At 46.4% G+C, this 15,242-nt stretch overlaps 2 protein-coding genes across 5 annotated transcripts in view; both read right to left on the minus strand.

Annotated features, from left to right (window-relative positions):
• zbtb7a (zinc finger and BTB domain containing 7a) overlaps nt 1-7,367 on the minus strand; it is a 30,732-nt gene extending 23,365 nt beyond the window's left edge. The window contains exons 1-2 of one of the 4 annotated variants that reach the window (XM_014216378.2): nt 7,258-7,367; nt 6,477-6,633 (exon numbers count right to left, since the gene is read on the minus strand). In XM_014216378.2, the coding sequence (XP_014071853.2) occupies nt 6,477-6,633; nt 7,258-7,352 (252 nt within the window). In that variant the 5' untranslated portion in view covers nt 7,353-7,367. Of the gene's footprint in view, nt 1-4,421; nt 4,827-5,571; nt 5,905-6,476; nt 6,634-6,864; nt 6,946-7,257 lie in introns of those variants that run through there. The other 3 variants (XM_014216377.2, XM_045687506.1, XM_045687505.1) reach the window with 3 other exon arrangements.
• Nucleotides 7,368-7,407: 40 nt separating this feature from the next.
• On the minus strand, nt 7,408-14,713 carry LOC106613775 (dual specificity mitogen-activated protein kinase kinase 2). Its single transcript, XM_014216381.2, has 11 exons — nt 14,061-14,713; nt 13,584-13,794; nt 13,208-13,354; nt 12,786-12,863; nt 12,079-12,130; nt 10,233-10,357; nt 9,808-10,027; nt 9,587-9,651; nt 9,408-9,469; nt 9,029-9,074; nt 7,408-8,663 (listed from the first exon to the last, which is right to left on the minus strand). The coding sequence occupies exons 1-11, from the start codon at nt 14,147-14,149 to the stop codon at nt 8,553-8,555; spliced, it is 1,206 nt and encodes a 401-aa protein (XP_014071856.1). The 5' UTR covers nt 14,150-14,713; the 3' UTR covers nt 7,408-8,552.
• Nucleotides 14,714-15,242: the final 529 nt, after the last annotated feature.

Raw genomic sequence — 15,242 nt, forward strand, 5'->3', positions numbered from 1 at the left:
TAGGACAGGGATCATCAACTAGATTCAGCTGTGGGCCGATTTTTTTGTTGAACGGTTGGTCGGGGACCGGAAGATAATTACAAATAATTTGCAGACTCCAAACTAACCGCAAGAAGCCCAAATCGATATATTTGACTAAAACAATAACTTCGAACCTTGCTTCCATTTGTACATGATCACATCTCTCTATTATGCGTGGGAATACTTCGGAACACATTTCCAAAATGTAAAATCACTTTGAGCCAATTTCTTGGTGTTTTTACAGTCTTATGTCCAACAATGAAACTTCTCAAAAATAATAATTCTATATTTTTGCTTTTGCTCAGAAAACTTGGGGGGCCAAATAAATCCACCGGGCCGCCAGTTGGGGAACCCTGGACCTGAACGTCAACTTTGTTTCAGTTCTATTGGGCTTTTCATAAGACCTGTGAGAGATAGATGGGCTTCTCCCCTAGTTACAGTAGTTCCCTTCTTATTTAATGACCAATACAGTGATATGTGGTTAAACTGGTAGTTATAAACGTGGTTATAAACTGGGTGGTGCGTTTTACTGGAAATATCCTCTCAGGTCAACTGAAACCTGCATCAAAGGATCTACAGTCTGTCCTACACATACCATTCATCCTGGAGTACAATGACTATCAACCTTACCCAGATCAACCTCAGGTGTTCCTTACATGACAAAAATGTATGTCACTTAAACTAGAAGTTCTTTACGACGATGCTTTTTAAGAGTAGTCAACACCACAATACTTTGTTGCTCTGCTGAAGGGAGAACATAGAGACCAGAAAACAAGCATCTTTAGCAGTGCAAGTGTGTGGGGGATAAGTAGCATATCTGTGAATAACCAAACCAGAGTGAAACAACGACAGCAGAAGCCAGGGTCTAACTCCTAGAAGCATAGATTGAGTAATATAGATGGACAACAGAGTTCAAGCAGGCTGTCTCTCCCTGGCAGACTGTCACGGGATAAGCAGAGCCCCTGATGATTAGTGACAGGAGTGCATGCAGCCCAGAGAAAGGGAATCACTGGATCGGGTCACAAGGGTTCAAGGTCAAGTCACAGAGGATATTACAGGATAATCGGAAAAGCTATGTGGAGAGGTGAGGGGGGGCTGGACAGTTCCAAGAAGAACTAGATTCTGACTGAGGCTGAGCCTGCCTGGTCTAGTGCTAGTGTGGCTGACTGAGGCTGAGCCTGCCTGGTCTAGTGCTAGTGAGGCTGACTGAGGCTGAGCCTGCCTGGTCTAGTGCTAGTGAGGCTGACTGAGGCTGAGCCTGCCTGGTCTAGTGTTAGTGTGGCTGACTGAGGCTGAGCCTGCCTGGTCTAGTGCTAGTGTGGCTGACTGAGGCTGAGCCTGCCTGGTCTAGTGCTAGTGAGGCTGACTGAGGCTGAGCCTGCCTGGTCTAGTGTTAGTGTGGCTGACTGAGGCTGAGCCTGCCTGGTCTAGTGCTAGTGTGGCTGACTGAGGCTGAGCCTGCCTGGTCTAGTGCTAGTGTGGCTGACTGAGGCTGAGCCTGCCTGGTCTAGTGCTAGTGTGGCTGACTGAGGCTGAGCCTGCCTGGTCTAGTGCTAGTGTGGCTGACTGAGGCTGAGCCTGCCTGGTCTAGTGCTAGTGTGGCTGACTGAGTCATTACTGCCAGGCTTGCTAGGATAGGAAGCTTGATTGGTCGTATTGGGAGCAAGCAGGAAGAGGGTGAGCAACTGATAAAACTGGAGTTGTGGGGCTGGGCTACTCGACTTGAAACACGTCCGACTGCCAAAAATTAGACAATGCCCCTGACTGAACGGTATTGGGTGAGGCAGTCTTAAAGACGCACAACCTTGACATCAGCCCAAGGAATTATGTCAATGTAATGTGTTTCAAAAGTGTCTCAGACTTGAGAAACCTTTACTTAGCCACTGTAAGAAACTAACCCCTCACTGCAGGAAGGGTTTGACATCATTATCTTAAATCTTTGTATCATGTTTGTCAATAAAAGTTTAGTGCAAGGGGAAGTGGGAGATTTTTATGATTTAATTTCAAAGGTCTAAGTTCTTTAAGGGTACCATTACCCCAGAGATCAAGAGATAGTTGGTGGAGAGCCACTGTCGGGAATCACTGACTACTGTATAGGTTTACTGTACCATCCCCCTCCTCCTTGCAAAGTAAAGTAAACCAAAGTGAAGGCTCGACTTGGCTTTCCTTGCCTCCCTCCTCCAGCCTGACTTAGCTGGTCCAGAAACAGCCGTGCACATCTGGCAGCAGTGTTACAGAGACACAACTTCTGCTGCTGGAGCTAGACTTTCCTAACGCTGCCATGCTGTCAGTCAGGAAGTAGCAGATCCAAACTCCCACGTGGCACCAGAAACAGAACCCCTAGTAGGCCGTAAGCTACACCCATAGTGCCAAGTCCAGCAGCAGCTCCTCCCCTGAGCCCTGTGCCAATCTGTGAGTGCTACCGTGCATTGCAGGCAGAGGACTTCCTGTGTGTCTGTGACAGGCGTGTAACAGAACCTGCTTTGTTATCAGATGACCATCCCTCCTTCTCCCTCTTGCTGGCTCTCTCAGACATCAGCCCACCACATTGCCCACTTCCCCCTTCAGCTTGCTGAGGAAGCTGAAACACCCACCCACCATCCCACGTCTAGAGATGAGATCTCACCAACCATGAGATTGTCATATGGTACCCTCCCATGATCACAGGAGAGTTTGGCTAACGCTCTTTGATCCCTATGTAGTGCCTTAGGTCAACTTGGGATTACTCACTCAAACATCTGGTTTTTCTGACAACTATTGTCTAAGGTTGTCTAGAGTCTAATGTATGAAAACAACGACAGCATCCAGCAAAGCCAGAAAAAAGGTGTGACATTTTGGAGACAACCCACCACCATGAAAGTAAACAATGTAAGTGAAGTCAGACTCGCAACACAATGGCCTAGTCTAACCCAGGGCTGCATCTCAGCCTCTAATTTGATCAGGTTGTGTGAACTGCTTGCTTCATAAACCAGCAGGCCCAGAACAGCCCCTATGACTCCCCCAAGACAACAACATAACACACAGAGCCCTGTCTGTCTGTTTGTCAGCTTGGGCCAGGAGCAGTGGGACATTTAACTGCTGACAAGGGGAGTTCACCCTTAATAAGGGGGCAGCTTATAGTTTAGCGCACCACCCAAAAGCAACATAACCCCAAAACTAGTCCTTCCAAGGCCTGGCAGTGTAATAGCACGCAACCTGTCTACTCCTGTCGCTGTGGACCTGCTAGTTTGGGGCATTATGGTGCATAACATACAGGAATATCAAACTGTATTCAACATGCTCACCGCCAAATTGATGGGTGGTGTCTAAGGCCTACCCACAGCCACTGAAGTCCCCTACAATTCCCCTTGAGTCTATTGTGGGTAGCATGGAGTGTCCCAACTTAACCTCTTAGTGGAATTTACTCAGGCTGAAAGTACAGCCTTCTGCAATTGTCACTCAGGAGTGGCACGAGTAACATTATGACAACACTGTGACATTTGACAGAATGAATAATGTTTCAAACTCTGCATCTGAAAGCTAACCAAACACTTCCCTGAGTCTGGGCGTCTGACAATAAAATACTCCCCTCCCTCTCTCGCTGTACCCGCACGCTTCAAAACAAGTCCAACAAGTATGTGTTTCCAGGAATACGCATCTGTGAATTAGAAAAATAAGTTACGCTCCTTTAACATCTTTTGACAAACCACCAACGTACGGACAGATACCGGAGACTAAATGATGTTGTGACGCAAATCACACAGTGCCATAGGGGCTACTTGAAGCAAGAGGGATGTAGAGAATGACAGAAAGGGTGTGGGCAGCCATGGAGAAGAACTGAAAGTTAATAAATGAATAAAGGAGTTCCCAAGGGCAGAGGGTAAAGTTTCCAGTTGCTCAAGATTCTATGTGCTATGATTGTGTTATGGCATCTCGTTTACTACACCTCACTAACGAGGTAAAATTGTCCACAAGAGGTGTCACATTTTCTTCTATCCAGTCACAGTCGAGCATTGGGGGTAAGGATATATAAAGGATCTGCAGTTGGCTCATTTATTCCTAGTCTCATACATTAATAACAATAACTAACATTACACACAGTAACACCAATTCAGATGATTAGATTAACAACTGTACTCATTTTAAATCAAACCAGTAAGTAAAGGGTTAAAAGGGCACAGTGTGTATAGCCAAAACTTTAAGACAACAACAGTCTCTCTAAACATGATGTGCTCAACCTGCTCTGAGCAGTGCCCTATTTGCCATCTATTTTTTATGTGCAAGTGGGTCAGGAACTCTGAACTCTACCAAGCCCCATCTCCCTCGCTCTCTTACACACGCAGGTCCTGGTATTTATTTCCTAAGCTCTCCCCTCTTTCACTCTCCTCAGTGTCAGGAGAGAGTGCAGTTTGAGCTCTTACCAGCTGGGCAGAAGCGTGTGTCCCTTCCCCAGGCCCTATCCGGCTCTCCTGCCTGCTCTCCTGTCTTCGTGTCTGAGCAGGGCCCTGCCTGGTGCCTCAGTACTGGAGCTTTTGCAGACAGGAAACTTCCGAGTGGCCCTAGTCATACAGGCAAGCCCTTGCCTGATCCCAAACAAGCAGACACCTACCACCCCCCTCTATTTTCAGCCCACTGCTCCGCTCTGGCATCTCTTCCCCTTCTGTGATTGGCTTGACAGCTGCTCACTCACCACACCTCCTTGCTGGGATAGGCTGGTAGGTGTTCCCTTTCCTGTATGGCCAAGGGCAAGGCACTCTGGGATGTGGAGTCCTTAAATACTATTTGACCTGCTTCACAGCCCCTGCTGCGAACTACGAGTACCAGCTTTCTGTCCCTCACCACCCCCACTTCTCCAAGCCTGTTCCAACGTAAGCACTCAGGGCAGAATTATACACTTCAGTATGTTGCTAGCAGAATGCCAGGTATTAAAAGTACAGACCAGCCATCAAACAGGGTTGTGCTGCAAACGAAAAAAAGGGTCTCGACCAGAACTGTCTAAGCCACAGCCAAACACTGGGGTAGCATTCTGTGACAACCCCTCTGTCTATGTTTTAAACGCACTTCAAGACTCCTGACCTAAATTAAGACATTCTTATTCTGATAAATTCCAAACCAGCAGGAAAGAATGAACAATGCAAGTGGGTCAGGAACTTTTCCCTCCAAGCATGATTTCTTAGTGAATGACAACATCCCGAAAAGTAATTCGCTTGTCATCGTACCTTGTCCTATAAAATTAGTTTTGTTTCCTCCTTCCTCTTCTTCAGAACCCCCCCCCCGAACGCCCCCATCCTCCTCCTCCCCTAAGTTCTCCCACCTGCCCGTAAAGTTAATGCCTCAAACACAGCTAATAAAACTATCATAGCAAGCCCAAAAGGTAAAAGCAGGAATCAGAGAAGTAGTTTAGCAGGAATAAAAAGAGAACCATAACTACTGACTGCGACCCATTTCACCCCCCCCCCCAAGTATCTCTCTGTCCCCCTCCCTCATTCTCCTCTCCTCCTGTGCTTGCTCCCTCCTGTCGACAGGCCCTGGGTGGACAGTGGGGGGTATGCGGGGGTGCCTTTAGCTCACCTGCGATGGCCGTGATGGTGCTTGTTGTGGGTTAGCTCAGCCCTCCTCCTCTCTGGAGCGCTCTCTCTCTCTAACTGTCGTGCTGCTCAAAGCCCCATATGCGCTAACCAAGCAGCAGCAGATCAACTCAATTCCCTTCCTGGTTTCTGGAGGGCAAAGAGGTCCCTCCCTTTCTCTCGCTCTCCCTCCCTCTCTCTTAAAGAAACAGCATTCCCCTCTATGTTTCTCTTCCTCTCCTCTCTGGGGAGCAAAGTGAAAGAGATATTCACCTGCGATCAAGAGTGGACATTCGTCATATCGATCACATAAAAAAAATGACAAATGAGTACTTGACTTCATCCTCTTTCTTTTGAAAGTATATGTTGATACAGTTGTGAACAGCATCCAGATGAATTGGTCATGATCTGATTATAGTTGTTACTCTTGTCTTTTCTCTTCTACTGTATCTCTCTCTCGCGCCTTGAGATGAGTCGCACCCACCCATCCCATAGCCTGAGGTCCTAGTGTCCCACCCCAAAAACAAGCCTTGGCACATTCCAGGACACAGGGGCTGCCAGCAACCCCCGACACCCATACCTTCATCTCTCCCACTTCTCACGTTGTACAGTAACACCTTTACCACACGCCTCACCTCTTCATTCATACCAAGCCCACTTTTACCAATGTTTCTTCGGTGGCGTGTAAGACACCAGTCAAATCAGTCAGCTTTATATCGCTTAGAAGAACTCATTTTGACTGATTTCTAACACGCCTACGCACTTTACATGTTCTACACTGTACACCTGGACCGTCACAGTCACGCTGCAGTGGACTGGGGTGGAGATCTTCCATACTCTAAACTATCTTTAACAGGGCTACACACAGAGTAGGAATGCATTTAACATATATGAAGTGAAACGGCTTACCTTGTGTAATGTGATGTAACAGCTAGCCATGAAAGGTGTCTCTTCGGTCTGACTGGAAGCTGGTGCACCCCACTGTGTGGCATGGCTTGGCACTGTGGGGAGAACTAGGCTAGGCATGTTCTGACAGCATGGGGAGAGGCAGTAACACACACCCAGCCTAGAGGGCAGTGTCAGCACTTCAGTAGGTACCAGAGGTAGTTCACAATCAGACAAAACACATACTATAAAAACATTTTAACTGCAGGATCATTTCGGTTGATCAATAGAAACGATTTTCATGGCTAAAAAAAACATTGTTTCAATAAACAAATACATACAATTATACTTTGCTTAAAATGACACAGCTACAATACATAGTTTTCATACAAATCTGAAATAATTAACAAACCGTCAAACTGGTTAATTTTCCCTTCTGGTAGCTCTCCAGATGATGTCAGCCATGTTTATTACAATAGTCTCACAGTCCAATATAAACTAGTTCTCCCTCCACCACAGACACCCACCAACTACTCTGCTTTTGTAATTTGTGTCGGAGCCATGGTTTTGATTTAATTCAGGCCCAAGGCGAGAGAAAATATACTGAAGAACAATGCTGAGATAAATATCCTAGAAGTGGTTGGTTCTAATAGAAGAATCCAAAGCAGTTATCTGGGTGAAAGCTATTGTAAGAGTACGTAGATCGACTTGGGAAATACGTAGACATGCCGCATAGATCTATCTGCCTTGGAGGATGTGTAGCATGTTATAACCTGAGTAAAGAACATCCTCTGGCACTTGTTACCTCCAGTCTTTCCTCGGTAAGCCTCGGGTAGGGTCCTCGGAGTGCTTGCTGCACGTCTCATCTAAAGGAACGCACCTGCAAGAGGGCAACGCCATTCAGTTCCCCCAATAACTAACCACAAAACCCTCCACATAAAAACTCATTTCCATATACATTCAAAGTTTTATTTTTACATTACAACCGTATCCAACACATTTTCATAAAATAAAATGGCATCTCTTCCATTTCCCCCTAAACGAGTCAAAAAAAGTGTTTTTCTTAAGACTGCTAAATAGTACTTGCGTACTGTTTATATAGCTTTATACACATACAGGCGACAACGCATCCACTTTGTTACCAACAAATGCAAGTCTGTTGAGAATGATAAAATCAGCCAGAAGCAGAGAATATACAGTACATGGGCTCTTATAGACGACAGGCTAATACATGTTACAAAGCCAGTCACCACGCTGGGGCTTCACAATGAGAACGCTTGGAGTGTAGGTTACACTTACTTACTCACGCAAAGCAAAACAGTGGAGCACAACCGAAAAACACTCTTGGGAATAAATTGAGTAGACTGGCAAAAATCTGAACCTTTCAGAGCATCTATAGTCACGGTTTGAGAGATTGTAACTTGACATGAGTTTCAGGCAGTTGATACAAGTACAAAAAAAAAATAACCTCGGGTGTCTGGAAAATATATGATGGTAAATCATTCCATTTCGTAAAATGAGCACATTTGATGTTCATTGTACAGTGTTTAATGATCATTAAAATCAAATCAAAATGTCAACATTGAAAGTACTCCTCTCTCAAAAATGTACTGGTCATGAATGTACAAAACTAAGTACTTTGATCAGGCATGACATCCAAAACATTAGTAGTCAAGATGAGAACCTTCTTTGGTTTGCAGTCCTCCTGTACCTTCAAAGCACTTAACTTGATTTCTGTCATGGACACTTTCATTGTCAAAGATAGCTCCTCTACAGCCTACACCAATATGCTGTTGCACAAACCATGAACATAATACAGAATTTATCAATACAAGTGGTAAGATGATATCAATGGCAATTCATGAAATGAATATCTTTAATATGATAGGAGAAAATAGCATGATGTGTGTGACTCTACCATGACACTGGTATGGGAAACCTGTGGTCATACAATGAGTAAATGGGCCCTGATGATGAGTATACTTAAGAGCTGAAACCTCTTAAGAGCAAGATGAAAGGGGTGCCAAAGTGTGTGTGTGTGTGAGAGAGACAGTGAGGCACTGGGGATCCTCGTGTGGGAAGCAGCTGGCGTTGGGCTTCTCATTCAGTGCCACGGGTGGGGGTACTGGGTTGGTTGAGGCCCATGGTTTTACACATCCAGCCAGCGAAGTCCACCTCCTCCACCTCAGCACGCTTGATAAACGTGTGGTTCTAAACAATAACAAACCGTAAAAGCAAGTTAGTTAACGCATCAATATTAGTCCATGGCTGATACTGAAAGGGCATGTACAGTAGGGAACATAGCCAGTTTGCAAATAAAAAAATGTCTTTACAAACCTCAATAATAAATATAGTATAATACGTCATTTAGGAGATGCTTTTATTCAAAGCGACTTAGTAATTTATGGATACATACGGGTGGTCCTGGGAATATACCCAAATTATCCTGAAATCGCAAGCGCTATGCTCTACCAACTGAGCTAGAGGAACATGAGCTACAGAGGACCAATGAACAATCAGAGCTGAACTGTACAACTACATAGATGCACTTGAAATAAAAGTCAACAGCTACTCACCATGAGCATCTTCAGGTCAGCTCGCTCTGCTGGATTCTTGATCAGACTATTAACACAAACAGAAACATTTGATAATCTCCATGACTCCAGAGAAATCATTAGACCCCCCCCAAAGAAGAATAGAAAGGAACGCTTTGATTAAGCTGCACAAGAAATCTCATTCTGCTGACGTGGCCATCATTCTCAAGGGATGAGAAAATGACCTTTAACATGTACGTTTGCTCCACATTTCTCTATGCTGTGCCTATTGCCTACAATAATTCACAAGACGTGTGTTGAGTCCACACACAGCCACAAAACAGAAGTGTCATGGTAAAACAACAATAAAAGGTGCTGAGGTAATGGGCACTATTCTTATATGATGAATGCTTGGGCTCACCATTTTGTCACAAACTCGTTGAAATCGTTGGTGAAGACACCAAGTGGCAGCCTGGGAGGAGGCTGGGAATGAGTAAAAAAGGTGTGTAAGACAGATGTGATTTCAAAATCCCCAGAGCACACAGACAAGGAGAACTGGTAATAAGGAGAATAATGTGTGGGGTCAGCAGTTCATCTGACCTCATTGACAATGTAGTCCAGCAGCTCAAATATCGCCATGGCTGGTCGACTGTCCATCCCATGTCCTGAGGAAGAGGAGAATATGGATATCACAAATAAAATACTTAAAATGTTTGATTCCAGTTACTTTTTACTGAGAAGCAAAAGGAAATCTGTTTGAAAAGCACTAATATCATCTATATTGTATTATGTGTGAGGAGGGGATTCAGGTCAGTTCTCACCGCTGACTGGTCGCCCTCCTGGTGGTCTGGGGAGACGGTTGGAGATGGTGTGTGGTTCCCCCTCAGCTCCGTCCTGTACGGGCCGGCCAAAGATGGCCTCCAGCTCCTTGGCATCAGGCGGGGGGATGGGGTAGCGGCCGATGGCCAGCTCCACCAGGGACAGGCCCATGCTCCACACGTCCGACTGCACAGAGTAGTGTGTGCCCTGCAGTCTCTCCGGCTGTTGAGGAACACACACGTACGTCACACCCAGGCAGAGCTGGCCAAGTGGGCGGGCGGCTCTGTGCACTGCGCCCTCCAGGTGTCTGAGGGGAGGGGGCAGGGCTGGCAGAGCCTGCCTCCGTGCCACACGGCCCTCTACTGGGCACGGCCTCAGCTCTTGGCAGGGCGTCCTGGGCAGGGAGGGAGAAGGAGAGCTGACTCACCGACATGTAGGAGCGCGTTCCCACGAAGGAGTTGGCCATGGAGTCGATGAGTTGGCCACTCACGCCGAAGTCACACAGCTTGATCTCCCCGCGCGAGTTCACCAGGATGTTGGAGGGCTTGACGTCTGCGTGGCAGAGCAGGGAGGACAGGTGAGGTCCCAGAGAGAGAGAGAGGGCTGAGGTCCCAGAGAGAGAGAAGGCCGAGGTTCCAGACCCAGCAGCACCAGCTGCCCCTTCCCCACGTCCCTGTCCAAGCCCCTCTACCATGCCAGACACCTCAACACTGACACATTTCACAAAGCGACTCTGTGGTAGCTAGAGCTGAACACTACAGTTACAGTTGAGACCATACAAACAAGCCAAATCCTCCTCAATCCCCCCTAGTCACAAACAGTCTGGAAAGTTGAAACTGAATAATGGGGTTGTAGACCTGACATCCATCCTCTGTGGTGACCCCCTCCCACTTCAGAGGAGACACAGGGGCGAATATGAGAGAGGGAGACAGGGGCGAGTATGAGAGGGAGAGACGGAGGGAGGGGGCTGCAGGGCGCGGCTGCCATGTAATCACATCTGAGAGCCTGTAATTACAGCCTGGGCTCCCAGACAGCTCTGCCTCAGCCCTGCCACAACACAGCCCAAAACACTGTACCATGGACCTCAGCTCCAGAACAACACCACACACCGGAGAACACCCATCGGCTCCACATACCACACCACACACCAGGGCCCTCAGCTCCAGAACAACACCACACACCGGAGAACACCCATCGGCTCCACATACCACACCACACACCAGGGCCCTCAGCTCCAGAACAACACCACACACCGGAGAACACCCATCGGCTCCACATACCACACCACACACCAGGGCCCTCAGCTCAAAACACTCCACCACCACCCTCAGCTCAAAACACTCCACCACCACCCTCAGCTCAAAACACTCCACCACCACCCTCAGCTCAAAACACTCCACCACCACCCTCAGCTCAAAACACTCCACCACCACCCTCAGCTCAAAACACTCCACCACCACCCTCAGCTCAAAACACTCCACCACCACCCTCAGCTCAAAACACTCCACCACCACCCTCAGCTCAAAACACTCCACCACCACCCTCAGCTCAAAACACACCACCACCACCCTCAGCTCAAAACACTCCACCACCACCCTCAGCTCAAAACACTCCACCACCACCCTCAGCTCAAAACACTCCACCACCACCCTCAGCTCAAAACACTCCACCACCACCCTCAGCTCAAAACACTCCACCACCACCCTCAGCTCAAAACACTCCACCACCACCCTCAGCTCAAAACACTCCACCACCACCCTCAGCTCAAAACACTCCACCACCACCCTCAGCTCAAAACACTCCACCACCACCCTCAGCTCAAAACACACCACCACCACCCTCAGCTCAAAACACTCCACCACCACCCTCAGCTCAAAACACTCCACCACCACCCTCAGCTCAAAACACTCCACCACCACCCTCAGCTCAAAACACTCCACCACCACCCTCAGCTCAAAACACTCCACCACCACCCTCAGCTCAAAACACACCACCACCACCCTCAGCTCAAAACACTCCACCACCACCCTCAGCTCAAAACACTCCACCACCACCCTCAGCTCAAAACACTCCACCACCACCCTCAGCTCCAGAACACCATTATACACCATAAACGTTACATCCCCTCAACTCAAGATACACCCAAACACACCTCACACTATTTCACTATGTCCAAATAAAACACTACACCCAGGGTCTCAAATCATATCATTTATATGCACAAAAATACAATCTATATGGAAAACAATAGTCCATATGGAGAGCTGTCTTACCTCTGTGCATGATCTGGTGCTTCTCCCGCAGATAGGCAAGTCCTCGGAGTACCTTTAAGAGTGATATGCAAAAATTTTATTTAACACAACATACTCTGACAGCGTATCATCCACACTTCCTGGACCGGAAGTCCTACACAAAGACCAGCTCTGAGACGTTTTACCCTGCCTGGGTCCATAGTTACATCCATACAAGATCACACCAAAACACGCACTGACGCCCACAGTGTTAATGGTGAGAACAGTGAGAAGGCCTTGCATGTTGAGCTTCCTGTGACTCATGATTATCACAATGACAGGAGAAAAAGCAGTCCATTGAGAAACAAAAAACTCCTTAACCACAAGGGAAAGGAACAGAGTGCACTTGATCACAGTTGTGACAAACTGCCAAGTTGCGTTTAGAACAACAATATCAAATCAAATTTTATTTGTCACATGCACCGAATACAACAGGTGTAGAACTTACTGTGAAATGCTTACTTACAAGCCCTTAACCAACAATACAGCTAAGAAAATACCTAAAAAAGTGAGATAAAAGTAACAAATAATTAAAGAGCATTTTATATTATAAAATATATATTTTTAACTCATCTAGTCATAATAAACTTACCTTGGGAATTTATGAAAAAAATACCAAATGAAGGAAAACACCACCAATTAAGCACAAACAATTAATTGAAATCTTAATTAAGTTGAGTAATACTTACTGCTATGCTGACTTTTCCCAAGATCTCCTCAGGGATTCTCCTGGCTTCCTTCAGCACCTGATCCAGAGAGCCTCCATCCTGTACCCAATAGGCAACGGTTTAATGTCTGTACATTGTCCGCATTCTGTAATGCACAATAGCTCCAGGTGCATGACATGATTTATATATCATAACCACTGCAACATTTTAACTTGTTAAATCAAAGTTACAACTGGTTTGTTAGTGTTATGCCACAGGTCCTGTAATAAGCACCATTGCAGTCTCAAAACCACAAACAAATATTCCTAATCCCGGCCAAAACTCTAATTCACACATCAGCCTTTTTGCCACTGACCCCCAATGTCTTCCGACATTCCAGCACAATGCTAGTCCTCCGACTGATCCACCCCCTCTACTCAAACCGGTCTCTATCAGAAGCTCACCATGTGCTCCATGCAGATACTGATCTCTCCATCGCTGTAGAAGGCCCCGTAGAAGCCCACGATGTAGGGAGAGTTGCATTCATGCAGCACCTGCAGCTCTCTGATGATCTGGTTCCTGATGGCAGGCTTAATCTCCAGGTGGATGAGCTGTGGAGGAGAGGATCAGATGAGAACATAAGAATAATCAAGTGCTCATCTAGAATAACAGTTTGAGCCATAAACCAGAATGAAAACAGACTTGTTTGTGTGGACCTGGTTTCCTTCAACGGCTGTATGTCTCAGCCTAGAAGCCTGGCACCCAAGGCTAGTAGTGTAGCGTGGATCTACAACTGAGTTTAGGGAGAAATATAAAAAATTGATACAAGGGTAGACTCACCTTTCGGGCCATGACCAGTCTGGAGGGTTTGTGGCGGACCTTGTTGACCACTCCACCGTTGCCAGCGCCCAGCTCACATATGGGGTGGAAATCATCATCTTTCAGCTCGCCCACTTGGGCTTTCTGGGTGAGGAAAGCCTCCAGGCGTTTCCTCTGCTGTTCGTCCAAATCTAGCTCACCTAGCTTCTTCTGTAAGGCCTCCAGATTGGCTCTGAGAAGTGGAGATGCATTGAGGGAGTGTGGCATAGATCAATATTAAACAAACATACTTTCAATCCTGGTCCTGGGGACATATGGGTGCACATGGATACAACTAATCACTGAGCCCATGATTGGTTTGAATCAGGCGAGTTAGGCTAGTGTTATATAGGTAAGTGTTCTGGAACAAAATTGTGCATCTAGTCCCCAGAACCATAATTTACCCGATATCAGTACAGTACACAATAGACATGCTCTCGGCCCTCCCGAGTTACTCACTCGGACGCAGCATCGATGGTTGTGGAGATGGACTGCCCCTCTCCAATGGGCGTGATATTTAGGGGAACGGGTCTTCTCTTCGGAGCCATATCGAAATATTTTACAGTGTCCTGGACGACTTTCCGAAGCAAATCAGTACAAGGAACTGATAATTCAAAGTTGTTCTAAAACAGCAACAGGGGTAAATGTTGCTGGCTGTTAGTGGCTTAGCCAGCTAGTTACTTTGCGAGCATGACAGATAGATGTTTGTAAGGACAATCACACATGCACGTCACCATCAGGTCAGGTGCATTTGACTATTTTAGATATCTAACGAGTAAGGTATATTTCAAAAACAAACTAGCTATAATAGTACACTAGATTTGTACACATTACTGTTCCTTTTGCTTCTTGTCCAGCTAGCACCACCTCCCCTACGGAAATCGTGTGCTGCGTTCCTCAAATCAGAGCGGCCCTCGCTACAAGGACAACGGCTGTGGTTGACAGGACTGGCTGGTCACTGACCGAGGATTGTTAGCGTTCGAAGGTTAAAGGGGTACACTTGTAGACCTTCCCCAGGATGGAGCCGGGGTGTGAAGCTTGGTTGCAGACTGCGGAGACGGAATTCGGTGTTTCGATACAGGAAGCAGCAACATGGGGAGTCTTCCAAAAATCGCGAGTCTGAGCCATCATGCCATGGCAATTGAACTATCGCGGGATTTTAAAACAGCCATGTTTAATGGTAGCGACCTCCAATGGCACGATCAAGCAGATTTCTACAAATAGGCCTAGCTACTCAACTACTACGTAAATTACTCTCCTAAATTTACAAACTTCACTTTTCAAAAGGTTTGACTTGATTGTTTAATTTTAGTATTTAAACTTGAGGGAAATCTACCCATGGGGAAAAAAAACTGGCAAAAGTAATTTGATCATGATCTCTGTTTTGAATAACTTTTATTTTTCCAGAAGGAACTTGTTACTTTTCAAGCTAACATGACTTAGCAGACAATTCGATAAAAAAGAAAAAAAAGGTTTAATTAATTCCACAAGTCAATAACAGGTGTTAGAATATGATTTTGAATTGTACAGTTATTTTTGAAAAGGAGACAAATGTGTCCCTGAGGCCCCAGCATCAGGTGAAGGATGTCACACCAATCTACACCTCAACCCCATCTGGTTGTCACTAGTTACCACAGCCAA

Source organism: Salmo salar, chromosome ssa10 (assembly GCF_905237065.1).
Source record: "Salmo salar chromosome ssa10, Ssal_v3.1, whole genome shotgun sequence".
In the NCBI taxonomy this organism is placed as follows: domain Eukaryota; kingdom Metazoa; phylum Chordata; class Actinopteri; order Salmoniformes; family Salmonidae; genus Salmo; species Salmo salar.

What these genes read in the sequence shown, in the direction of transcription:
- LOC106613775 (XM_014216381.2), bottom strand. Translation starts at nt 14,149, where the DNA reads ATGGCTCCGAAGAGAAGACCCGTTCCCCTAAATATCACGCCCATTGGA. An exon ending in TGGACTACATTGTCAATGAG is followed by an intron (nt 9,470 to 9,586) that starts GTCAGATGAACT and finishes ACTCATTCCCAG; the next exon opens with CCTCCTCCCAGGCTGCCACT. An exon ending in CTGACCTGAAGATGCTCATG is followed by an intron (nt 8,664 to 9,028) that starts GTGAGTAGCTGT and finishes GTTATTGTTTAG; the next exon opens with AACCACACGTTTATCAAGCG.